This window comes from Tamandua tetradactyla, chromosome 20 (genome assembly GCF_023851605.1).
Source record: "Tamandua tetradactyla isolate mTamTet1 chromosome 20, mTamTet1.pri, whole genome shotgun sequence".
In the NCBI taxonomy this organism is placed as follows: domain Eukaryota; kingdom Metazoa; phylum Chordata; class Mammalia; order Pilosa; family Myrmecophagidae; genus Tamandua; species Tamandua tetradactyla.
Window position 1 is genome coordinate 52,056,541 of NC_135346.1, and position 27,909 is coordinate 52,084,449.

Genomic DNA, 27,909 nt, shown 5'->3' on the forward strand with positions numbered 1-27,909 from the left:
TGGTCATCACCTCAGAAAGCTAGTCCAGGAAAGAGTGTCCTTGTACTTGCGTCCAAGGACTCAGGGCTGAGGATGGGGAGGGTCCTGGGGGCCCAGGAGACCATGCCCTGCCTGAAAGCTCAGCCCGAAGGCTGGAAGAACCTGCCCTAACGGAGCTCCTTGCAGCTGCCTGGTAAGAGAACTAAATTTTGGGGGCTGTCCTGGTGTTTGGGAGGAGCAAAGGGGAGAAGATCCCGACACAAGCCTTGGTGGGACTAAGGGAAGGGGTCAGGGCTTACAATTTGCTGAGCCTCTCCTTGGCACCATCTTGGCATTGTATGAACTACTGATGATGATCCCATTTTACAGAGGGGAAAACTGAGCCTCAGGGAGATGTAACATGATATCAAGCAAATGGCAGAACCATGATTAGGGCCCCTTCTGTCTAACACTAGAGCTTCCATGGCCCAGCAGACATAGGGCCCATGGGACAAGTTTATCTTCTGTGATTTTTCCTGAGGAGGACACATGTTAATCATGTCTCACCTCCCTTCAACCTCATTCAGTCTCTAATTCTGCTTCCCCACAAATGGTTCTGTCTACACCCAAGAGGTTGAGGACAAAAACTAAGAATGAGGCTAGAGAGTGGCAGGGTTGGGGTTTACAGTATTTATATGACGGAGATTCTGGAAACAGGAGTGGAATCCTGCACATGTTGAGATTACACTGTTTTACAGAGCCAGTCCAAGAAAAGGTGCCATCAGTAGCCTAGATGACCCTGTCCAAACCGAGTATACCCAAATCACCCTACAGAAGGCTCACAGCCTGGGGAATAATATAAAGAGCTTGAGCTTTGGGTTCAGATGCGCCTGAGTCATTTAATATCTCCACACCTCGGCTTAACCATCTGACAAATGGATAGAGACAGCACTCAGTAAGCATTATCTTCATTCTCCTCTCCCTTCCATATCTTCCTGGGCTTCAGTGATTCCACTATGAGGCTGAGAACACAGACCTATAAGTTGAGGGTGGATTTTGGCCAGAGATCCCCTCACATAGTCTGCCCCTACTCAGCAGCCTCCTGGGGCCTACGAATCTGCTGCAGATGCTGATGTCTATGCATTCCCAGCCAGAGTCTCCACTGCGTGGCTGATGCGGGGATAGCCCTCGGGACACTGCCCTCCAAGACTCAGTGCATGGCTCTGCTAAATGCCATGTATCAGCATCTACATCAGAACCAGTGGGCTGAACCTCCCTTCAGGCTGGCAGAAACTCAAGTCTGGCACAGATAGCCACTTTAGAGATTGGTCCCTCTGACACTTGGGGGACTGGCACCAGCGGCACCCCTTGGGACATGCTGTGGATACCCAGAGATGGGTCTGGTGTAAGAGTCACCAAAGCCAAGTGGAATCCAGTCCAACGTGGAGCCCTGGGAGCATGCTTCTCAGACTCTGGGCAAAGAGCAGGGCCTTGGAAGACCTGGATTCAGATCTCCTCATTAACTGCTGTGTGACCTCAGCAGAATCCCTTCACCAATCTGAGCCTCAGCTATGAAAATTAATACCTACAGGTCAAGGTGGTCATGAGAAATAAATGAGATTAAACACTGACCATGGCACTTGGCACATAGCAGGTGCTCAGAGACTGTTCATTACTTTCTGTTTCTTTCTTCTTCCATTATAAAATGAGACCTGCTCAGAGCCTAAGGAGAGCCGGCAGGGTGGGATGGGGTCACATTTCTGGTTCTAGTCTGGGCAAGGTTTCTCCCAGCCTGTGACTCCTTAGAGGAGGTTCAGAAGCCCAAGCCTTCTTTCTTTCTAATATACACTTGACCATAGAAAAACGCACTGTTTGATAGTAGAAATCTTGATAATTTCCCAATGCACTTGATCAAGGGCCATTTCCTGTAGGGGAAGGAAGAGTTGGGGAATATCCCTACATGAGAAAGAGCTATTCAAGCCTGTAGAGCGGGAAGGAAGAAGCCACAGAGGACCGTGGACTGGGGGTGGGGGTGGGGAGTGGATACCTGAGCATTGATGGGTAGGTCAGTGGCTTGGGCAAGCCTCCGTACCTCTGCCCAACTCTGGAGGGCTCACCGCTCTCCTTCTCCACCTGGCAAATGCCACACATACTTCAAGATCCAAATGACCCTCTCTTTGGCTTCCATCTTGACGCTGTCCCCCAGGAGTTGACCACTCATTCCTTTGCACACTGATCATCCTTCTGCCCCTGCCCTTGTTATGGGATGGGAAATGTCACTTTGCCGCTTACAGACCTCTCTCCTCCAGGAGGCTGGAGCCACGTGGGTGCCTCCTAGGAGTCTGGTCCAGGGGAAGAGCTCATTAAACCTTTGGAGAGTTGACCATTCTATGGGACCCTCTTAAACTTGATGCTGGGGGCAGGGGAAGGACAGGGACTGGGGAGATGGACTAAAGAAAGATGAAACTATGATCATTGGTGAATAGGAAAAGTAGATTTTAGAGCTGATAATTTTGATGAGTGAGAAGAAAAGGTTTGAGGAAGAGAAATGTAAGAGAGCTCAGAATTACAAGAACATAGCTACTTATGTGCAAAGATGTTCTTTAAAATTTTTTTAAGAGTAAAAATTTGGAAATGACTTAGTACCCATAAACAGGACATTTGTTATATAAATGTTGGTACAATCATTTTATGCAATATCTTGCAGTCATTAAAAAGAATGAGGCCAATCTATATGAACTGCCCTAGAAAGGTGTCGTTGATATGGGAAAGTAATAAATCATGCTTGGATTTAATTCTGCCCCTTACTTGCTATATCATCTGGGGAACGTTTCTTATCTTCTCTGAGCCTCAGTTTTCTCATTTGTAAAATGAGTAGACTAATAGTAACTACTCTACAGAGTTGTGAGGATTTGTGAGGATGCAAGCATGTATTAAGTATTCAATAAATAGTTGCTATTATTGCAAAGTGAAAAAAGTAAAAAGCAGAAAATATGCATGCAATCTCCCCCACTTTTGCTTTTTAATTTTTTTCTTCCGGCAGAGAGATATGTGTATATAAATATATATGCATGGAAAAACCAACTATTAACAGTGTTTACCTCCAAGGTGTGAGATGGAGAGAAGAAATGAGGGAGGGACTCCTGCTTTTTAGCTTTATATACCTCTATCTTGTTTTCATTTTTACCGTGAGCATGTACTGGTTTTGTAATTAAAATAATACTTAGTTCATTAATTGCTGACTTACACCCTGAGCCCCAGAATGGTTAGATTCTGGAATGCAGCTGGTTTAGAGTAGGGAATGCCCCACCCTGGGACCTGCCCCTGTGCCTGACAACCCCCACTGCACTGTCACCAGCATAATGAGTCCCAGGCTTACCTGCCTCACTGCTCACCTGGTCTTTTAAAGCAGCATCTGATGGCCCCTTCCAAACCTGAAGGGGCCAGGCCCCAGGCCGTGCCCCCTGACGGTCCTCGGGCAGCCACCATGCTCGTCCACTCCAGCCTGACAGCTTCAGAGCGCCCAGAGCTTGGGTCTGGCGATGTCCTCCTGCTGACAAAGCCCAGTCCTTTAGCCAGTCCTGAAGGAAGAGAGCGCCATGCAGCGAGGCAGCCAGCTCTAGATTCAAAGTCCCCTCTGACATTCTCTAGCATGCCCTTCCTTTGGGAGTTTCTGTTTCCTCATTGTAATGCAGGAGTTAGCTTGCCCACCCCACAGGCCATTGTGAAGATCAGGTGAGTAGATCTGCAGGAAAGTACCTATTGCATTACTTGGCACATAGAAGATTCTCAGGAAGATTTTGTTTCCTGCCTGCATAACCTGCTTAACAGGCATGGACCCCTGGGATAAAGGAATGGCAGGATCAGTCTGGGTGAGTGTAGAGGTGGGGTGTCCTTCCTGGCAAAGTCACCTTATTCCACGGGAAACGTGTCTCAGGGCTCCCCGGATATGCAGCCCAGAGTGCACCGCTGCACTCCTGGTGCTGGTGAGCCGCTCCCTAGATGAGACCTCACCTCTGCTTAAGGTGGACTTAGAGAGTAACGTGAAAAATGAAGTCATCCCTGGAGGATTGTGTGGGGCAGAATCTTCAACCAGAAGGTGCTTCCCACACGTGCTAACCAACCGTAGTGCCTGCTGAGCCGCAGGAGAGAGGAGCCAGGTGGGATGAGCAAGCCTTTTGGATTGCCTGCCTCCCAACCTGCCTAATGTGTTTCCCCAGGTGATTCCTACTTTCAGCCTTCTCCGTGTAAGCAGCAATTCAACATGAGCTCCAGTCTACACTTGATCTTCCTGTGTCTAAGTCTCTTTACTCAAAGGTGAGCATTGCTACCCCAGAGTAGCCTGGGTCTGAATTGCTTTGTGTATCGGTGCATAGGGGAAGGGGTGGAAGCTCTTTCTACTCACCTGCTCCATTCACCTCCCCAAAGCCTCTTGAAGCTTCCTGCATGTAGTCCATCTTGACAACTCAAGCTTCCACAATGGTCACAGATGGATGAATCCCCTTGTCTTTTTCAAGAGACACGGAGGGGGTTCTCGAATTACTGTGACATGCTGATTTATGGCAAATGGGGAATGAAATGGAGTAGTGTAAGGTTATGTGAACTCAGCAGCTGAAAACTAGAGATTTCTTTTGGGGAGAGTCACCTCTGGTACAAGAGCACAACGCACAAACACACACACACACACACACACACACTCATCCATGCAAACACTAGCTCAAGTTTATGTGTCTGCATGTTCCTGTGTTCATGAGCCACATGGGCAGTGAAACCCACTTTCTTTTCCAGGATGTGCATCCAGGGGAATCGATTTAACATCGAGGTCAGCAGAAGTGACAAGCTGTCCCTGCCTGGCTTTGAGAACCTCACTGCAGGATATAACAAATTTCTCCGGCCCAATTTTGGCGGTAGGTCATCTTTTCTGCCCTGGACCTCAATGAAAAAGGACGGGGATGGAGACACTAGGAAGTGGAGGATTTCAGGAAGTTTAGGGTGACTCTGTTCTCCGATCTGCCTGCTTAAGGATTGGCAGTGGTAGAAGCTGTCAATTTTTTCACACTACCTTGGAGAAGGTTCTTTGCCTCTCTGCCAGCAGGATAAGGAAATACTCTTCTCCTTTGAGGGGATGACAAAAGCCTGTTAAAAACCTTTCTCATTCTGTCTTCCTTCTGCCCCCGCTTCCAGTGCGTATTCAAGGACCTCAGGGCATTCCATCCGGACTGTCCCACCTGGTCTTTCTGGCGCCAGCCTGCCCCTGCAGGCAACTCCCCCCCCCCCCCCACTGCCATCTGAATGGCCCACCCAAGTCGTTTGCCTGCTCAGAACACTTGAACACACCCCCGTGTCTTCAGGAGAGAGTCCAGAGTGCTTTGCATGGCCCTTCCCAGCTCATTCTTTCCGTCTGCTGGTCACCCACTCCCCCTACACTCCACGCGCGCACACACACACACACACACACACACACACACACACACAGTGTCACCCACTCCCCCTACACTCCACGCACGCGCACACACACACACACACACACACACACACAGTGTCACCCACTCCCCCTACACTCCACGCGCGCGCACACACACACACACACACACACACACAGTGTCACCCACTCCCCCTACACTCCGCGCACACACACACACACACACACACAGTGTCACCCACTCCCCCTACACTCCACACACACACACAGTGTGCCACAACTGGGCCCAAATGCTCCCTGACCTCTCCGGCCTCCTTGCCTATGCAAAGGCTGTTTATTCACCTAGAACAGCTGCTTCCAACCTGTTCACCTGGCAAGAGGCCAATCTTCCTTCACATCTCAGAGCAAAGGCTGCCTCTCTGGGAAGCCTCCCCTTACTCCTCTAGGCTCCATCCCCTTTCTTCACGCCTCCAAATTATAGCCATTACCTTGTTACCTCAGTGCCTGCAACCGGTTCTATGTCCGTCTCAGCTCTAAGCTGCAGCCCCTTGAAGGAGCCTTGCTTCATTTACCTCACTAATCCCAGCAGCAGCTCAGTACTTGGCATATGGCAAGTTGTCAATAAATATTTGTTGAAAGAATAAGGGAGAGAGGGAAGGAGGAAATGAGGTCAACTATATACCTCTTCACAGGTTCTCAGTCTCTCTACTTATAAAATGATAGATTGAATCAAAGTAGTCTCAAAAAACTCATTACGTGGAGCAGAAAGTGGTGGAAAGAGCCTTGAAGTTGAATAGACTTGAGCTGTTTCTTAGCTCTACTGTTTGGCAAGTGCCTTAGCTTATCTGAGCCTCAGTTTCACTCTCTGTAAAGTGGGGATAATACTGTCTACCTCACAGGGAGTATTAAATGAAGTGACTTGTGGGAACACCCCCCGGCCACATTTTTGGGGTGCAGTCTATTTTAACCTCTTCCCTTCCAACACCGCCCTTCACTGATAAAATTCTCTGATCAGATGTGTGTGTTGGTTTGAGCCTTCTGAGGAGCAGACATCAAGAGAGGGTTGGGAGGGGTCAAGATATTTCCTGAGGCAATGTCTGTAAGGGAAAATGGGTGAGGACAAGGGGAGCTGGAGAATGTCAGGCCATCACGCAGGTCTGATCCCCGGGGCAAGGAGAGAAGGAAGGACGGTAAGGATGTCGGGTGTGTCCTAAATGGCAGTACAGCTTTCAGTGTGTTTTGACAGCCTGCCAGGGAACCCTTGAGCATAAGTTGCCCACCAGAGGAGCCTCCTGTCCTGCTCCCAGCCTGCCTTACTTTCCCTGCTGAGCTTGGTCACTGGTTGGGCAGAGACCGTGGGAAACATGGCCTCAGAGCAAACGTGATGACAGATTTCAGAGCTCAGGGGCTGGGGCCCTCAGGCACACACCCCCCCACATCCACTGGAGATCTGAGCAATGGATTTTCATCGCACCGATTCATTTTGGGGGTCTTACGTTCAGGGACCTACGGAGGGTTCAGATTACCCTGGTCTTCCCAGGCCTTGTTGACCACTAATGACAAGCACGTGAGTCTGCACACCTTGGTGAAGCCCGTTCAACAATTTCACTTGCTTCCCAAATCCCAAAAAATGAGGCTGAGACACTGGCCTTCCTGCTCACCCACACGCTGTCTGCAAGACACAGGGCACCTGAGCAAGGTGCGCACGGTGAGACCAGGGAGCTAGAGGCAGATCCCAGGGGAGTGGGTGCAGGACCAGCTGGAAGGAGAATGGGGCAGGGGCTCCTCGTTCAGAAAGAGGGGACTGCACCACGCTCACCCACCCCCCTTGTTACATACCCCCTGCCTCTCTGCATCTTAGAGAAATCTGTGTTTGTGCAGCAGCCTAGGCCCATGGGGGCATCATGGCTCTACATGATGTCTGTCCATCCAAGCCCTAAGACCCCAGGGCCCTTAAAACACAGGAGCTCTATAGGAGTTTCAGGGGCTAAACCCAGCAGAGCAAAAGTTTGCAAGCAGTCAGTGAACACTCTCCAGTGTTGGCTTTGACCTCTTTCCTAGGAGAAAGCTGCCCTCTGGTGGTGCAGCTTAATTTTGTAACTCAAGGGGAAGAAAGAGCAAGTGCTGGACCATCGAACAGCCAACTGAGACAAGGCCTGGATTAGACTGTCTAGAAACAAACTGAAAAGAAAACAAAAATAGGCTGGAGCTTTTATGTGTTTCACTTTCTCCAAATTCCTCAGGGAGGGCAACTAATACTAACCAACTCAGAACAGATCATGTCACCTACCCAACACAACCCTTATGGGTAGGCACAAGCAGTCCTATTTTACGGGTAAAGAAAACTATAGGACAGAGAAGTTTAGCAACTCGTCGAAGGTCACACAGCTAGTTAAGTGGCCAGCATGGGATTCAAATATCTCTTTCTGACCCCAACCACCTCTTTCTGATGCTGCACCATGCTGCCTGCAAGGGCAGAAAGCCATTTCGCTCCATGTCGCTCCATGTTCCAGTACCTTCCAGTGCCTGCCACCAAAGACCTTCCCCTTTCCTGCCAAGTAGTAATGCTTAATTATTTTTTAATTGCACCGGCTTCAAAAACACCACTTCCAATTGTCTTATCTACATTCTATGGCTTGGTTTCCTTGATTAATAATTAGGTAGCTTTGTCTGATTCCTACCAATTAGATGTTTCTAAGCTACATCTGAATTCTACCCCTCCTCTTCCTGGTTAATGCATTGTCCCAGCCCCCTACGGCACTGCCAGTAATTTTCAGCAAGTGGATGCTATTGCATCTATTAACCTGGTGAGTACAGTTGTTCCTTTTCCAAAAATAGTCTATGGAAGAGAGGGGAGAATGAAGGGAAATGTCATTTATTGTGCCCCTCTTATTATCTGAGAGACACAGCGCTGGGAGCTTTGTACAGATAACTTTGTTTAGGAATGTCTTCTGGGTGCCCGGCCTGGCTGTTATTGCTTGTACATTCCCTCTTGCTACCACTGTGAGAAGAAGCTACCATTTCATATTCACTACAACCTTTAGTATTATCCCCTCTTGCAAGCAAGAAAACTGGAGCTCTAAAAGATTTGGTAACTTTTCCAATATCGCCGAACCTGGATGTGACAGAGCTGAGATATAAACGTACATCTTTCTGACTCCTGGGCTCTTCCTTTCACATCTCCGGCCTAAAGAACAAACTTCCCTGGCCTGCCTGGCTTCTGAGAAAGGCGGCCCCGAGACCTGTCCTGAGAGCTGAGAAGACTGGCACTCTCTGGATCTTGGCTCATCTGCTGAGACCGAGGCCTGGACACGAGCCCATGCAGGAAGGTGTCTGGAATTCTGAGTGGTTTAAGGTTGCCGGAATAAAGGAAAAGGAGGAAAGGGTCAGGAGGTGAATGGGAGCTCAATGAGGAGCAGCCTTGAAAGCCACCTTCTGGTAAATGTTCTTGCTAGAGGGAAAGAAAAAAAAATCTGTGTACAATCAGCCCCAATCTCTGTTAAATTTCTAAGTGTTTGCTCCCTGGCAATCACCGCATGTAAGAAGTAGGAAATATGTCCCCACCACGGAGCTTGAAAATATGCACTAATGGCATACAGTGTGTTCTCTTTCATGTATTAAAATAACCATTTATTTTTGTATATTTTTCATAGATAAAAGAGAAACACTGTACGCCATGGTTACTCTGAGAGGGGGAAGGATTTAAAACCTTTTACTTTTCTCTGCATTGTTTAAAAATCTTCCAACCAGCAAGTCTTACTTATCACTTATGTAAGTCTGCCTTGTTTTTGCTTCGTTCTTAGGAGAACCAGTTCAGATAGCACTCACTCTTGACATTGCAAGTATTTCCAGTATTTCAGAGAGCAACATGGTAAGTGTTGTCTCTTTGTATTCTTTCTGAGGATTTGTTCTTCTCTTTAGTGGGACAAGCCGTCCAGCTCCTCAAAAACAGAAATTTCTAGAAAAACTTACAACCCTCCTCCATTCTGAAAGGCAGAAACTGGAAACTGATCCCTAAAATCCAGACAGTAGAAGCTCTTATCAAACAGATCTTCTGAGTATCAGGAAGAAAACGGATTTGAAGGCCAAGAGGAGGGAAACCAGGGAGTGGGGAGGAATAAAAATTGAGGAAAAGAATGAAAGTGCAGTGGGGAAACCTGGATATTTTTAACAACCCTCTTACTTCAGAGAACATGTTAAAAACAAGGTGAAATGTAAGGCAGTTAGCTATGAGAACCACCATGCATTCTGGATACATCCTAGATAGCCCAAGCACTGAGACCACCAAAACTTCAACAGTTTGGTGGAGTCTTTGTGATCTGGGGCAACGAACGGGAGCTTTCATGCCATGTGGATTAAGGACCCTGAGCACGGTCCTGTGAGGTCATCTTTGGACACTGGGAATTATCTCAAATAATTGAAGCATGCATATTCTCTGACTCCTACCAGCCACCACCTAAGTCGTAACTTTCTACGCAAATACCTGCTCTTGGTGTAGGTGGAGGTAGGAAGAGAGAGCAAGACTTGACCCCTTCCCTTCCATTTTCTGAGTCCTTCTCCCAGCCCCTGACCCATCCCCTCCCTCCCCACCCCAGGACTACACAGCCACCATAAACCTCCGACAGCGCTGGACGGATCCGCGGCTGGTGTTCGAAGGCAGCAAAAGCTTCACTCTGGATGCGCGCCTTGTGGAGTTCCTTTGGGTCCCCGACACGTACATAGTAGAATCCAAGACGTCCTTCCTCCATGAGGTCACCGTGGGCAACAGGCTCATCCGCCTCTTCTCCAATGGCACAGTCCTCTACGCTCTTAGGTGAGTGGGCGCCTGGAGGGAAACAGCCAGGAGAGGAGGCATAGATCCATCGTTTGTGGCCCTGTAATAGGCTCCCTGAGCTCTGACTCTCTCACATCCCGCCTCCTTGGATCATTGTCCCCCATAGCAGAAGGGCCCTCTCTCAGTTCTGTTCTGTCCATGTGTCTACTGAATGCCTCCTCTGTGCCACGCCCTGTGCTGGACAGGCAGCTGAATATGGCATGGTGTGTCCTCAGGGACACAGACACCTAAACGAAGGGATGCCTGGGCATTAGAGACGCCAAATCAGGGTGGAGGCCGGGGGTTTGGGGTGATGATAGAGGACGTTTTCGGAGAACTCATAGCTGGATCTTAAAAAGCAAATGGGAAGTGGGAAGGGAAGAAGTGCAAGAGCCATCAGAGGGGCCTGTGAGGAATTTTCCTTTCGTTGGAGCTCAGTGGAGCTGGGTTAGCTCCACAAGACACTTCAACTCATCAGTGCCATTTTGGTACAGGCAGAGAATCAAGGTGTGGTGCCCCAAGGCCTCTGCCACCTGCAGCCAGGGGATCCCCCGTCCCCTTCCCAAATCCCTGAGGACAAAAGTCCCTTCCACCCAACTGTTCATGAAGCCACTAGTTGACTGGAACAGGAAAGGTGTCCCTTAGTAAAGGACTGCATGGGGCAGCCCACAGGCAGCGGGCATATCCCACCACATGTGTGTATGTGTGTGCGTGTGTGTGTCCATATCCACGTGCATCTGTCCGCATCAGGGCACACAGCACAATCTGTCTTATGTACGAACTACAAATCGTGGATGAGGCCAATAGACTGGGTCTAATGTCAGACAGATTTGGGTGCCAGTTCCTACTCTGCCCCTCAGCAGCTCTATGAACCTTAGCCAAATTTCTTGACTCTCTGAACCTCAGTTTCCCCAACAGCAGGATGAGAATAATAACATTTCCCACCTTATAGAGCTGTTGTAAAACTTCAGAGGGGTAGAGGCGACTCTGGAGGCTATTCTTACGTAAGCTCCAGACACTGCTACTTATCACGGTTTGCCAAACCCCAACCGAAACCATTCCTGACAACCCTAAAGATCAGCTAGGGCTTTATCTGAGAGTCTACAAAGATTCCATGCACTGGGCGGGCCACGGTGGCTCAGCAGGTAAGAATGCTTGCCTGCCATGCCCGAGGACCCGGGTTCGATTCCCGGTGCCTGCCCATTTAAAAAAAAAAAAAAAGATTCCATGCACTGTGGTAACTTTCCAGAAACCTACAACCTCCAGATGGGTTCCTAGGCCAGACAAGTCCTGAAACCCAGAGAGGCCAGCCTCTCCAAGAACATCAACTAACTCCATTCCCCTATCCCATATTACTGACAGCCCCTTCCAACATGAAAAAGTTAGAATAGACATAGCCCAAATATCCCTAAAGATTGGGAGAAAGATCAAAGGGGAAGGTGGAGTTAAAACAAAGAAGATGAGTTTTGACAAATGAATGTGATTGCTGATACTCATTTATAATATCATTATATTGATATTTCTTTTAGTCTCCAGTGTCTTGGAGTAGCCAGAAGTAGAACTAAAATTGTAGAACTGTAACCCATACCAAACTCTGAAATCTGTCCTAAAACGAATTGTTGCAGTATGCTTTGAAGTTTATTGCTTTTTAATATATATGCTACTTTTCACAATTAAAAAAAAAGTAAATGGGAAGGGCAACCATCTTAAACATCCCATGGAAATAAAAATGTTCCACTAACAACAACAACAAAATTCAGAGGGTTAATGCATGTGAAACACTCAGCCCAGGAACTGGTTCATAGTTAGCACTCAGTAAATAGCCCCATGTTGTTTTCTGTCTCCCTGAAATGAGTGTGAGCTTGGTCAGTGAGAGCACCATGATAATATAATCATGCCCGCTTCCCCCAGGTGCCTAGCGCAGTGCTTTCTTCAATGGGTGACATTGATGAAAAAGGAAAATAAAGACCTGTTAATTGGAATGTCCAGGGTGAGGGTGCCTTGAGCCCAAGAACCACAGTGCTGGGTGCCCACTGCCACTCTCTACTTCCTCTGCAACTTGGCCCCTGAAAGTAGACAGGAATCTGTGAGCCCAGCATGGCCAAGAGACATGGGCTGCAGTCCTACTTCTGCACGAAGAAGTCATGAAGCCTAAGCAATCCCCAAATCTGTTGTCTAATGGTCACAATAGTGACCCATAGCTGTCCTAGCTCCTCACAGGTTTGTCATGAGGATGAGATTATAAAAACTAGATGCAAAAGCAACAAGCTAAAGGGCAATTCTGTGTGGCAGTGTTATGGGAACTTTTGCCTCCAACTTGAAACCATTTCAGCTTCCACCACCCTGGACCCCAGCTTGACCGAGTCACTCAGGTTTTAATGCAGCAAACCCCAGGGATGCTCTGAACACAGGTTCCAAACCACACGTCCACTTTAAGAGTCAAAATGAAAGTCCTCTAAGAGTGGCCCTTGGAAGGGAGCGTATGCTTCCCATAGCATTCCCATAACACTCTTCTTGAACTCATGTTTCCTTTCTTAGAATCACAACGACAGTTGCATGCAACATGGATCTGTCTAAATACCCCATGGATACACAGACATGCAAGCTGCAGCTGGAGAGCTGTGAGTATATGTCCTGCAGACCTGTGAGACATTTTTTCTGGATGTTTAGATCGAGGTATTCATGACGATTGTCTCTGTATAGCAGTCTCTCTGTTCTTGATGTTGATTCGCAAGGGGTTCAGCCCTTCTGCCTGTGCTTCCAGAGAAATTTAGAGAGTGCTCAAAGAAAACCCTCCCAGTGCTACATTTTGCAGGGAAGGACTATTGTGAACTGTTGCAAAATATTCCCACCTTAAAGCGTTATTCCCGACAGCCAGAGGAAATGGTTTAATGATCGATGGTCTAGGCCAGGGTCAGCAAACTATAGCCTATGGGCCAAATCCAGCCCTCCAAGTGTTTCTGTAAATACTTTCATTGCAACACCATCTGTGCCCATTTGTTTACCTATGGTCTGTTGCTGCTTTCACCTTACAATGGCAGAATTGAGTAATCGTAACTGAGATTGTAGGACACAAAAAGCTTAAAATATTAACATCCTTTTTTTGCTGCAGAGCTTATTTCGATTTGCTAATGCTGCTGGAATGCAATGAACCAGAAATGGATCAGCTTTTACAACGGGGATTTATTAGGTTACAAATTTACAGCTCTAAGGCCAGGAAAATGTCCCAATTAAGGCATCAGCAAGAGTATATATCTTCACTCTAGAAAGGCCGATTGTTTCTGGGGTTTCTCTGTAACGTGGGAAGGCACGTGGCGATATCTGCTGGCCCCCTGCTCCTGGGTTTCGTTGCTTGCAGCTCCTCCACTTTCCAGTGGCCTCCTCTCTGAGCATCTATTGGACCCTCACTTAGCTTCTCTGGGCAAATCTGGATTTCATCTCTTAGCTTAGCATCTCCAAGTATCGTGTCTAAGTTTCTGCTCTCTGGGTGAGTTCTCCAAACATCTCCAAACATCTGCGCCTGAGCTTTCCTCCAAACATTCCCCTCTTATAGGACTCCAGTAAGCTAATTAAGACCCATCTTGAATGGGTGGGGCTCACAACTCCACGGAAATAATCTCATCAAAATGTCACACCCGCAATTGGGTGAGTCACATCACCATGGAATCAACCTAATCAAAAGGCCCCACCCCACAGTAGGTCTGCTCCCACAAAGCGGGATTAGGATTAAAAGAGCATGGCTTTTCTGGGGTAAATAACAGTTTTAAACCAGCATAGCTTCTGAGAGTTTTCAATAAGCTAATAACATGAAATTCCAAAAGGGAGTGGTGGCATTTCTCAAACTTATTTTAACCATAGAATCTTCTTTCATGGAGCCTTTTGAGGAACAACTATTATTTACAAAACATGTGGTAATGAAAACTGATCTAGGTCAGCCCATAATGCTTAAACTTTGAACATCTTATTTATGTTACCTGGCTATTAATCCTCAAAGGGCCTATAATTCCAGATGAATTCGCCCTGAATCACTGTACTTAGCACCCCCACCCCCACCCACACACCTTTCCCCAGCACAGATCAGATCAGCTGTGGATCCCTATAAAAGCTGATGAAGAGGTGTGGACCTTTCATCGATGCCCCTTTTCATTTGTCAACAAGTGAGTCCAGGGCTCCCCTCTTAGCTCTAGGAAGGAAAAGTGCTGTCATTACTAGAAAAACCTTACTGTCCTTCTCAGAGAAAGCCGAGAGGCTAATGGGGAAAGACTTCTAGGAAGAAGTAGCAATTGGTATTACACTACTTCAATCTGGTCTCCTTGACGAAGCAAGTTTTCATTAAAAAAAAGAAGATAATACTACTAATAAAAGATCTTTTCTTGATATACACAATAACATCCATTTGTTGATTGCTTACTATAGATGAGGCACCGTACCGGATGCCTTCCTCACAGTCCTGTGAGGTAAATATCATTTTCCCATCTCATGGATAAACAAATTAAGGTTCGTTAGGATTTGGTACCTTTCCCAAAGTGACAATGCTGAGACCTGAACCAGAGGGGCTGAGTCCAAAGTCCTTCCACGGGGCTGGTGAGTCATTTTGTTCCAGTGGCTGGTTTGTGATCTGAGCTGTGCATTTGTCCCTGAGTGTACCATAAAGTGTTTTAAAAAACAGTAATATGGGGACAATTAAAAGCTTTTGGTAACTCCTTTCCAGTTTTTTTCAGCCCCATTTATTATCATCGTTTTTCACCAAATTGAGTAAACAAGTGATGCTTCTTTTGAAATCCTCTGATCCCGCTGGGATGGTAGATTGATGTGTGATGTAGTTACCACACCGTAGTCCCCCAACAGTCCTATACCAATTCCTTTCCACTACTTAGGACCAAGGCTAATGTTTTTCTTTTCTTGTGTGTCCTAAATACATTTCTTCAAAGAAAATCTTTCACCTTAACTCAACACTTTAGTTCTATATATTGTCCCACTAAAATCACCAGATAGTCTGGATGGCTGGTTAAGTTCCCTCCGCCTGTCCTCAAATACATTCAATCCATCCATTCAACAATAAAATGCCTATTTTGTGTTAGTGTGGTAAATGTTTGCCATATATGTAAAACAATGTCCCGGTCCTCAACAAATCTACTGTCTAATGGAGGGGATAGGACCTTAAATAATTACGGTAGGATAAATGACAGCAATAAAAAGTAGTGATATTATGGAAGCCTGTGGGAGTCAGAGGTTTCCAAGGAAAGGTGTCACTTGAAATTGAGACATAGGGGTTCAGAGGGAGCTGGCCAAAAGGACAAGATGTGGGATGCAGAATCTGGTAAGGAAGCAAGAAAGGACACAGCAGAGGTGAGAATGGCAAATACACAAATCATTTACATTTATTACATGAAAGCTTCCAACTTTTAAAAGGCATTACCTTATAACTATAAAGCTTAATATAGTAATATCAGTAAATGGGCATCTGAGTTGCCATCTAGGCTTTGCTCATGGTGAGGAACAAGAATTTAGTTGGAACTGATGTGTGCCAAATGAATTCCCTGGTATTTTTCAGTGATCTCCATCAGTCCTAAGTAAACTACCTGAGTTATCTACCAAACTTGGGGAGATGGCACTTATGACAGGTATCCTGGAAAAACAATGGCAAAATGTGGTTTATTAAGGCATCAGTCATACGGTTTGTGCAAGGGGAGAAAGATTATATTTCTCCTCTTGCACAAAGGAGACCAGTGGGCTCCTTACTCAGTAGCACAAGTGGACCAATATCTGAAAAACACAACCATTACAGGGCAATGGTCATTTTTCAGAGGTAGACATTTAATTAAAGACTCAGGCAGACAGATTAATTATCTTATTGATTAAATGCATACAAACCCTTCTTGAAGCAATACAGCTGTTTGGTGACAGAGTAAAACTTGAAGTTATCAAAAAGAGAACTCATCTGCAGCTCCACCTGGTTAAAAGCAATTGCCCTTCATGTGATGTGACTGCGCTCATCTCAAATCCCAGGAGCAAGATTCTCCTGGAAACGTCAGCACTCTGGTTGCACAAATACCATCCCCAGTGAGCAGGGGAAGCCTTCGCTGAATGTTTATTAGCAATTATTTGGGTACACAGACCTCACCAAGGGTTTATTCGTTTGTTTGTTTTTAACTTCATTCCTATAAAAGAATCGATACCATGCCACCATTGTCCATAGCCACCCAGGGACAGAACTGTGATAAAGTAATGATTGTGAGCATATGCTGGATGTAAAACCACAGTGCCCAGGTAGGAATTCATTGACTCATTTTATAGATAATTAAAAAAAAATTTTTGTCCTATTTGGACAGCTAGCTTCAGTATGTATTTTGTGTTACCAAGGAAAAGCCCGTGAACACGTTTTTTCCTGGAAATCCCCAAAATGTGCCCTAAGGATTGGAAGATAACCTGAGCTGGATAGTGGATCCCATAAGCCAAGACTTAAAATAGTATATTGGTCCCAATACTGATACTGCATTTCCTTGCAGCCTTTGACACTGAAGGCAATACAGTTTTGCATTTAAGATTGCAGATACCAGGATCACTGGGCTTTTCTTATCATTAACCGTATGACATTGGGTGCATAGCTAACCTCTCTGGGCCTCAGTTTCCTCATCAGTGAAGTGGGAAAAAGAATAGTATCTGACTCGAGGAGTTAGTTTTTAATAACTTTATTGAAGAATACTTTGCATGACATAGAATCCACCTGTTTTATCTGTGCAATTCAATGGTTTTTAGTAAATGTGCAGAGCTATGCAACTATCAACACAATCCAGTTTTAGAATATTTCCATCATATCAAAGAGAGCCCACATGCCCATTAGCAGTTGCTTATTGCTCTCCTTTCCCCCACTCCCTACGGATTTGCCTTTCTGGACATTTCATGTCATTGGAATCATAATATGCAGTCTTTTGTTTCTGGCTTCTTTCACTTAGCCTAATGTGTTTGAAGGTAGTCCATGTTGAAGCATGAATTAGCACTTCATTCTTTTTTATTGCTGAGCAGTATCCCTTTGCATGGCTATACCACATTTTATTTCTCTGTTAATAGTTGTAGGACATTTGGATTTTTCCATCTATTGGTTTTACAGATAATGCCACTTTGAACATTTGGGTACAGTCTTGGTGTGGAATATGATTTTACTTCTCTTGGGCAGATAGCTAGGAGTGGAATCCTGGATCACATGGCAAATATATATTTAAGTTTTTAGGAAACTACCAAACTGTTTTCCAAAGTGAATGTACCATTTTACCTTCCCACCAGCAATGAATGACTATTCCAGCTTCTCCACCTCCTTGCTATTTGATAATGTCTGTCTTTTTTATTATAGCCATTGGAATGGGTACAAAGTAGTATCTTTTTGTGATTTTGATTTGCATTTCCCTAATGACTAGTGATGTTGAGCATCTTTTTCATGTGCTTAATAACTAGTCATATGTCTTCTCAAAGAGATATTTGAGGATTAAATCAGATGATGCTGTTGTAAAGCACTTATAAATATAACTCCTCAATGATGAGAGATATTATCATTATCACATCATTGTCATCACATCATCATCCACAGGTCTTGGGATTAAACTTTCCTGAGTTATGATCCTGGCTCTGTTTCATGCTTCCCTGGTTATCTTGAGCAAGATACTCTCTGAATCAGAGCATTTTCACCTATAAAATGGGTAACATTATATCTCCTCAATTCTAAGGCACAAGCACTGGTAGAATCACTTTTTAGGATAAAAGTAAGCTCTACTTTAAAATATATAAATCAATTGTAGGACCTACCCCAATTTCAGAAAATGTGAAAAAAATGTCCATTTTAGAATTGAAGAAATATAGGAATGTCTACCTTGCAAGTTGGTGAAAACATTAGATATAATGTGTAAAAGACTTAACATAAATGTTTAATAAAAGATAGCTGCTATTGTTACCAACTATACTCATAAAACTGCATTGAACTTCATCAAAAGCATGTGTTTTACAGACATCCATAAAACAGCTATGGTTTTTTCTTCCATTTATGCCAATATGGAAATAAGAACAGACCAGATTTAAAATGCCTGAGGATACTATCAAAGCTGTTAGACTGTACTGAAAGGCAATATCAAGTATAGGCCTTTGTGTGTTCATAGTTATGTGCTCAATAAATATCATTTAAACAATGAAGGAGGCTGCTTCTAGAGGCTTATCATCTACCAGGCCTATTCAGTGCTTAGCATAGGACGGGTTCTTGCTGAAGACAAATAGTCCGAGCAGTTCACATCATTCTAGATAGAACACTGCAATTATTATGCTTGAGAGTTCTTGCCAAATTTTGCATGGAATGTCCTTAGACTTATCACCATCAAGACAAAGCTCCTGCCATCTCCATATCATAGCATTTTCCAGACTTGTTACTCTATGGCGTCCTTGCACTGACAATGGTATCATTTAATTTGCCAGGGGGCTATGATGGAAATGACGTGGAGTTCACCTGGCTGAGAGGGAATGACTCCGTGCGCGGACTAGAAAACCTGCGGCTGGCTCAGTACACCATACAACGCTATTTCACCCTAGTCACCAGATCGCAGCAGGAGACAGGTAACTTGTAGGGCAGAGTGGACAAAATACAAATAACCGAGGTGGAGGGTTTCACTGTTGAGTCAGACGTATCATATCTTCTCCACTTTATTCCTTTAAGGCTCAGGAACCCCTCAGCAGGGTGGCAGGGAAGCAGGGTTTGGGCTTAGCACCTCTTTTTTTTTTTTTAATTTTTACTTTGAAATAATTCCATACTTACAGGATGGTTGCCAAAAGAATACAAACCCCACACAGAGAACTCCAACATACCCCTCACCTAAATACTGAAATCCACCAACTTTGAATGTTTTGCCACATTTGCCAATCACTATCAATCCTTCCATCCATCCACCCATCCACCCATCCATCCATCTATCCATCCATCCATCTACCCATCCATCCAGCCACCCATCCATCCATCCACCTATCCATAAATACATCCAAATGTCTGTTTATATATTTTCTTAACAATTGAAAACAGATTTATGCATCATGCTCCTTGAACACTTAAGATTTCCTTATACATTCCCTCAGAACAAGGTTATTCATTTGTATAACCTCCTTAAGTACATTTACCAAGTTCAAGAAATTTAATCTTCATATGGGCTCGGAGCTTTTACTTGTACTGCACCCAGTGTTGAAACGGTTCATTGAGGAACAGGCCTCTGGACCAACTCTGAGACCCAGCTCTGTTTATCTCCAGGTATTTTCTAATGATTGCTCAAATTCCATGGCTCCCCATGCATGAAACGTACTAGCATTTCTAACTGAAGACTGGTTCCTTGCCACTGAAGGAAAAAAAAAAAGAACACAGTTCACAGATGAAGAAGACATCTGTGCCTGACAATAGCACAAACATCCTAGTTATTTTAAGCTTGGCAGGCAGGAATTACTTGTTCACTTCATTTACAGTTGTATCTCGCAATTGCAGGGATTTTTAAATAGGTGTTTTCCAAAAGAGGTGTGATTTTATATATAAGCAACTGTTAGCTTTTTCTTCTCAATTCTTCCTGGAAATATTAAGAATGTTTATTTTTATCACTATTTACACCCTGAAAAAGTACTATGTATTTTAGTTGAGCCTAGATTATATTACATATCATATGTATGGCAAGATAATGGCAACACAAAAATTAAAAACTGAAGGCTATGCATAAAGACTGAAAAAAAGGGTACTGTTTATTTTTTCTTATTTTCTGAAATTTAAGTAATTACATATTACTTCTATAATGGGCAAGCTAATATGCTTTATTTAAAAAAAAATAAGTTGGCGTTATGCTATCACATTTTACCAAATATAGGTTCCTAGTTTTGGTTGTTGCAAAAATGGTTTTAGTTTTCAGAATTAAATCCAGGTAGAACATATCTACTTAAGATACAAAAGAGGGTCATTATTTGGTCAAATATTGATTCTAAGTGTTTTTTAAAACATCGACTTTCATCAAGGAAATGAAGCAAGCAGTGTTAAATAACAGACGTTCCCTGGACCAGAGGACATAACCTGTCTTTAAATCTTGCTTCTGCCATTAACTGTAGATCTTTAAATAAGTCACTTAAAGTCTCTATACCTTCATCTCCCTTCTTCCCACAAAGCAAAATAACAGATGATCTCTAGCGTCCCATAAAGCCCTAAAATTATATATATACTTTTTATTCAAGCCTATATCTCTTTAGAAATATTTTGGTTGTTTTAGCTAGTTAGTGGTGTAGCTGTAAGTCCCACGCTTTCACTGGGTGCTGGGGGGTGAACGGCTTGCTCCCATCCATAATCCTGTCTTCCCCGAGTCCACTCTGAGTTAGACTGCTGTTCCCAGAGGACAACTCCTTCATCCTTCCAACCAGCCTATTGCTGGCCACAACTGCTCTCTCTGCGGTTTGCTCCCCTCCCTTTAATGGAAGCACTGCCGGAGCATAGCTTGGGACTCTAATCCATGGGCATGTTTTGTGCTGCAGTAGTCTATTTGCCATGCAGAGTACCATCAATAATAGCTCTCCATTATTTACATTCCCCATATGGCAATGTATTGATAGTTTCCTAAGAATTGCCCTGATGTACTATGGATCTAGAGTGCTTCAGAAATCATCAAAAATTGAATTCCATTAACATTTTGACATCAGATCTGTTTTGTGATATTCTTGAAAAATGGATAGCCACTTGTAGGCTTTATTCAGCAGGTATTTATTGAACAACTACTTTGTGCCATCAGGACTGAAAGACTCGGGGTTTGCTGCTACAGGGTTCACAGTCTAGTAGGAGAACTATGATGGAGAGAGGCACAGATGAGGGACATGGGGGAAAGGCATCAGCGCCCCTAGTAATCCCATTCTATGCCTGTAACCATGACAGTTCACGAATAACCAGAGCATCTGATTACATTTTGCTTGAAGAGCAGAGGGCTTGAATGGGAATGTAACTAAGTTAAACACCCCATAGGGAAACTATCCTGCCATGTGAGCAGACATTACTTCACATATCTTGTTTACCCTATCAGGAAACTATACACGATTGGTCTTGCAATTTGAGCTTCGGAGGAATGTCTTGTATTTCATTTTGGAAACCTACGTTCCTTCCACTTTCCTGGTGGTGTTATCCTGGGTTTCGTTTTGGATTTCCCTGGATTCAGTTCCTGCAAGAACCTGCATCGGTAAGCAATTCCAACAGGAGGGTTCCAAGGTCAGGCTTGTCAGGTCCTTATTTTTACCCTCTCTACCATCATTTTCATTGATATTCACAAGAAAGTTCCAGGAGTTGGTTTCTTGAGAGTTTCTTTTACAAATAAGAGAAAGAAGGAGGGAGAGAGACTGATTTTAGAGTAACATATATTTTTTAATTTTTTGTTTAAGAAAACAAACAATACACTTAGAACAACCAGAAATGGATATCTTAGTTAGCTTAACCATAGGCATATTTAACTATAGGCATATTTAAATAAAGTATCCATATAAAACCTGTAAAACCTGTGTTTGCACAGTAAGTTTCATAAATTTAAATTTATGAAATTTAAATTTTTAATTTTTAATTTATTTAAAATTATGACAACAAGAAAAAATCTACATATTCAGATAGGGAAGTTTTTAAATTCTAAGTATTAAACACTAACTTAGACACCATTTGATCAGCTATCAAAACTGTGGATATTCTCAGAATATCAAGTAGAAAGTTCTCATAAATATCTGCATTGCTATAGTAATGGCCTATGTATAGTCATGGCCTAAGATACAAATATTTTTACGAGTAACATATGAAAATCTTAACCACCTAAAATGGATATCTTAGTTAGCTTATCCATAGGCATATTTAAAAAAAATCTAAGTAATCATCATAAAGCCTGTTTACGCAATTTTGTATAAACCAATTTAAAATTAAAACAAGGAAGGAAAAAATCTATAGATACAGATATTAGAGTTTCTCAAATTCTAAATATTAAACACTATCTTAAATACCATTTGATTAACTATCAAACCTGTGTGTGTTCTCCATGGAAAAAGAATGAAAGGTGACCCTACCATAGAGCATACAAAATAAAAACCTGTGTGCATTCTCAAAATAGCAAGTAAAAAGTTATTACAAATATCAACTTTGCTATAGTAGTGAGCTATGTTACTAAATATTTTCGATTTTTTATTTCAGGAATTTATTTTATCTGATATTATTGCAACTGACTATAGTTCTTTTTTTAGGGGTAGTTTATTTTTAAACTTAAGTTTTGCAATGAGATATGGGGAAAATGTGACTGGATAATCTATTGTCAGTTTTGGGTACTGAATATTCCCCTCCGAGGAGAATACAGAAAATCACCTTGCTCAGATCTGTGCGAAATGGAGAAGGAAACCCTGTTCCAAAAGGACACAGATCTCTCAAAAACGAGATGTGTTTTATTCCTGCGTCCCGTGCTCAGCCTGCCAACTCCTGAATGGAAACCATCTGCCCGTTAATGGTGCCCGCTAATTGGCCCCTGGTGGGGGACCATTTCCTGCCTGTTTTCCCAGGAGTGACCACCGTATTGTCAATGACCACCCTGATGATTGGGTCCCGCACTTCTCTTCCCAACACCAACTGCTTCATAAAGGCCATCGATGTGTACCTGGGGATCTGCTTTAGCTTCGTGTTTGGGGCCCTACTGGAATACGCAGTTGCCCACTACAGCTCCTTAAAGCAGCAGCAGACGGCGGCCAAAGACAAGGTAAGAATTTTGCTGGCCCTGATATCATTCATGCCGTGTGCCATGTGCTGGTCGACAGAGATGAACTGGACCTGGTTTCTGCCCTCCAGTGACTAAATTTGCTCCAGTGATTCTTAAGTTAGTTCAGGGTTAGCATCTGGAAGTCACATTGTCCCTTGAAAGACATCTCTCTTTTTGCCACATGCCATGAAATATTAATAGGTCTAATTTGCAAGCAGGAAATACCTGCTACTATCTGTATGCAATGTAAAATCGCAATCACAGGAACAAGCATTCATGAAAACCTCGATATTAAACCACATATGATCAACTAAATTTACAAGTGTTCAGACCTATAGTATTGATAAACTAATAGTATAGTATCATTGCCTTCTAGTATTCTTAAGTAATTCAGCTAATGGTTTACTGGAGAAGGTATGGAAAAATTAAATGGCACCAAATTTCTTGATTAGAATATATTTCTGCTAAGTGGAGAATATGGACATTATTTGATGTAGCAGTGGAACACCCAGGTCCAGCGCTCAGAATAATAACAACTGTTATTATTTATTGAGAATTTACATGTGCCAGGCATAGCAAAAATCCCTTTGTGAATATATCATTGAAAATGCTCGTAACAACACAGTAAGGTTGATATTTCCATTTTATAATTGTAGAATCTGAAGACCAAGAAGGGTAAGTGACTTACCCAGGAGACAGATAGTAAGAGGCAGAGCTGGGATTCAAACCTAAGTCTGATTTACTGTAGAACCTGAGCACATATCTATTAGTCCCACTGGCAGTGCGCAATGAGCTATGCTCTTGAAACCTTTGCTCCTCACAGACCCACGAAATCCTGGCATTCTTCAGAAACAGTTTTTAAAGAGACAATGGCATACTGAAGTTCATGCTAACAAGCCAAGAAAATGATAGGGACCCAATACAGAAGAGGTGCCTCCCTTAGCAAAGTATTAGGAACCCACAGGGTCAAGTAGTGAATAATCAGAGCTGCCCAAACACCCACCAACCTTTTTCCTGGTGTTTGACTATTGAAAGCAACATTTCGTGCAATTATGTTACCGAAGTCCTAAAGGCAAATGTGCCAACTAAAGAACAACGTGAATTTCATTTATTTTATTCGCTATAGGCGTCCTTGAGGGGACAATGGTTAATTACCCAAAGTAATCCTGGATTTGCTAGGCTGCCAAAAGGGGGTTGGAAAACAACAGAAATAATCCACTGTAGACAGTAGAACGCCCTTATATTGTTGTGGGTGTAATAATAGCTGTGCTACAAGGCATTAACTGATAAGGTATCCTAAACACCTTATCAAATCTCATTCATCATCAACCCAACAGACCTCTCGGTTAGATACTATATTGTCCCAATTTTACTGTCGAGGAATCTGCCACTCAGAAAGGTGAGGTAGCTTGTCCAAGACCCCACACCTAGGAAGCAGCCTGGCCATGGAAACATAGCCCACCCCCTCTGACTTCACTACACTCACTGCATGTTGTCATCCAACCATGTGGGAGAATGGCAGTTCCCTAGAATTGCAGGGAGCATCCCTATTTCTGTTTGTATGGCAAAGGCCTTAAAACACTGCCCATTTCTGTTCTTTCTCATAATCAATGACTCCCATCCACCTGGGACTGAACGGAATGCATAAAGCACCTACTAGATGCTTTATGTAAAATACACCATTTACAGTTCCCCTCAGTCTTATTAAGTAGGTATCAAAAGTGTCACCATTTTGCAGGTAATGAAATCAAGTCTTAAAGGGATTAACCTGACTAATGTCCCATAATAGTTAGAGGCCGATGCAATTTGAACCCAAACCTGGCAATTTCAAAGCCTGTGCATTAGCCATTACCCCGTTCTGTACATCTAGAGTGGGCAATGGTTGTTCTTCCCATTTTACATACTGGTGACCTAACATGTAGGCTTGCCAGCCAATTTCCAAAGCACTGAATGCCACTTTTTAACAAATCTAATTATTCAATACTTAGGTCTCTAAACTTTTTATTAGCTGATTATCCACTTCTTAATTTCGCCAAATCCTTCAAAACTAACTGTATTGTCTGCAAACCAGGGGGCGGCTAAGGAAGTGGAAGAAGTCAATATTACCAACATCATCAACAGCTCCATCTCCAGCTTTAAACGGAAGATCAGCTTTGCCAGCATTGAAATCTCGGGTGACAATGTGGACTATAGCGACTTGACAATGAAAACCAGTGACAAGTTCAAGTTTGTCTTCAGGGACAAAGTGGGCAGAATCGTTGATTATTTCACGATTCAAAACCCCAGTAATGTTGATCGATATTCCAAACTATTGTTTCCCTTGATTTTTATGCTGGCCAATGTATTTTACTGGGCATACTACATGTATTTTTGAGACTTGGACCTTGAATTTTTGGGTATATCATAGGTATTTGATGGGATAAGGTAATGATGTAAATGGAATTCTAATCCAATTTGTGCCCTAGCCTAATGGTGCTACAAGTGACTAAATTAATATTCAAGCATTTCTCCATTAAAAAAAATGGACCTCTAACCATTTTCCTAAGCTGTGTAGAAGTCCTAGTATTACAGAATCTTGTGACTGAAACATCAGTCATTCCTTTTTTATCTTTATGAAGGACATCCCCATGGAGCCCAAGATTACAGACTTCTTAGAGCTGTTTGCTCATTGGTTCCCTGGTCTGCACGTTCCACTTATATAAAAAATGGAAAGTTGACCATTACAGGTAATAGATAACCCTCAAGTGCCACAGGTTATTTCTAAATGAATAGTACATGATATTTACTAAATCTTTGCAATCTTATAAAATGCATTGTTGCTTTTTTAGGAAATAACATTTTCTAGCTATTATTTTTTATTAAAATGAAATGTGGGCTTACTTCAATTCACTTAAGTTTCTGTACTAACTTGATATCAAAATCAAAATTTTTGTTCCCCCAAATCACCCCCAAATTCCAGCATGTCCTCCCCTTGAAAAATCAAATGTAAGAGAATAAAAATTATGTTTTTAATCTCAAACATAAATTCCTTATTTCCAAGAAATAATGGATTCCCCAACTGGAAGGACCCTGGGGCTTCAGCCCCCATTATATGTATCTTACCATTTTAGTATAATACACACACCAGCCTTACACAATGCTAAAGCTCATTCCCCACATCAGGGATAGAAATGGAAGAAAATTTTTCTTTACTTATTCTAGGAGTTTTATTATGGGCTATTGCCATGAAGACTCACAAAATTGATACTATTTCCTAGCTGCTTTACTCACACACTGGTGAAGTGCTAAAAGTACTGGGTTGATGCATGTAGAGATTCCCCTGTCATTTCTACTACCCTGACACTGAGCAACACTTGTCCCCTGCAGCAAGATCTCAGCATCGTTCCAAGAGAAGCCTTTATTTCTGTGCTATAATCATCAGGAATCATGCTTAGTAGGTAATGACTGTATTAGCCAGGAAAACTAACTTAGCTCAAGAAAGTTTGGCTTTGATCAGATCCCTGAACCTTCTAGCTGGACTGCCTTGAGCGACTCATCATTGCATGAGCCAGAAAATGTTGCCCCTGAATCCAGAACTTTCCTAGTAACAATGGGACATGTTACAGAACCCCTGTTCAGGCTTCAGATGAGGTGTCTTCTCACCTAACATAAGAAGGAGTACAATTATGCATCTCCCCCTGCCCTCAACAGCATCCCAAGTGGTGCTTTGTCATAGTGGAAAGCTTACAGTTTAGCCTCAGTTTAAACAATCTTGCCATCTTCAACTCTTTCATTTTCTTTTCTACTAAATGCATGTCTTTAGTCTTCCTTTCAGCAATAAACCATAGCTTTGGAAGATCATTTCTCTTCTGTAAATCCCTATATCCACAGGCTCTCATTCTTCTCACAATTCAGTTTCTATAGATTTGATCATCTGAGTTTTTAGCAATAAAATGTTTCTAATGGGAATGGGAAGGATTAAAATAGGTGGAATGTAGTTGCAGAATTCACTTGTATTTGTGATTTTTAAAGGCTTAAATGGAAATGTTTCTTCTCTGAAACCCCACTCAAGCATTCTATAAAGAAAAATGTAAAGATGTGAAACTGAAATAAATACATTATATGAGTTACCCACCAAATCAAGCGGTCATCTGTGGAATGAGTGTTGTAAGATCCCATGTGGAAAAGGATTACATCATGGTACAAACGCAGTAGGCTCACGCTTTTCCATCCTCATGTTTCCCCCACCTCAGACAGTCTTCTGTGCCTGCGCCCATGCATGCACACACACACTCACACACCCTACTTTTTTCTACCAAGGAAGAGAAATGCTGGTGACACCGTCGACGTTTTCATTTGACATAATTGCATTACAGCACTTATCTCACAGTTAAACAGCTAGGCCTGGAGATCTTGAAAGATCCAATTTCCAGAAAACATCACAAAATTCTTTCTAAGTCTGCATTAGTGTTTTGGAATTCTCTTTTGTTGTCGTTGCATGATATTTTTATAGTTTAAGAATACACTTTGGAAAATATGATCATTGGATTTTCTATCACCTTGCACTTTATGTAAACTACAGTTAGATCTGCCTCCATATCCTACCCAAGATTCTCCTTAATCAACATATTTATTTCATCAATGAAAATATCAAGCCTAACCTCAGCACATTCCCCAAGGACATGAAACTAGGTGGGGTTGGGAATATTCTAAGCCATGGAAATAAAATTTAAAGCTTCCTTGATATTGAAAATAAATAGTCCTATCAATATAGGAAGACACCCAATAACAATTAAATAACAGAGGTTTGACTTCAAATGCAAGAAAAGGGGAAATGGAGAGATGAACGTAGCAAAAAGGAATTTGAGAATAGAGTAGACTGTGAGCTGCGAATGACTAAACAATGCAGGGGAGTACCACTAGGAGAAAAAGTATAGTGTGGGCTTCCAATGCCACACAAGCACAGTGGCAATCTGTAG

General features: G+C 43.2%; 1 protein-coding gene across 1 annotated transcript; it reads left to right on the plus strand.

Moving 5' to 3' along the window:
* Positions 1–27,069, plus strand: GABRP (gamma-aminobutyric acid type A receptor subunit pi). The gene is made up of 10 exons (XM_077137632.1): positions 1–172; positions 4,179–4,275; positions 4,747–4,865; positions 9,184–9,251; positions 9,976–10,193; positions 12,732–12,814; positions 18,651–18,788; positions 21,260–21,412; positions 22,758–22,951; positions 25,023–27,069. Exons 2-10 carry the CDS (start codon positions 4,223–4,225, stop codon positions 25,323–25,325), a joined length of 1,329 nt encoding a protein of 442 aa, XP_076993747.1. The 5' UTR covers positions 1–172; positions 4,179–4,222; the 3' UTR covers positions 25,326–27,069.
* Positions 27,070–27,909: the final 840 nt, after the last annotated feature.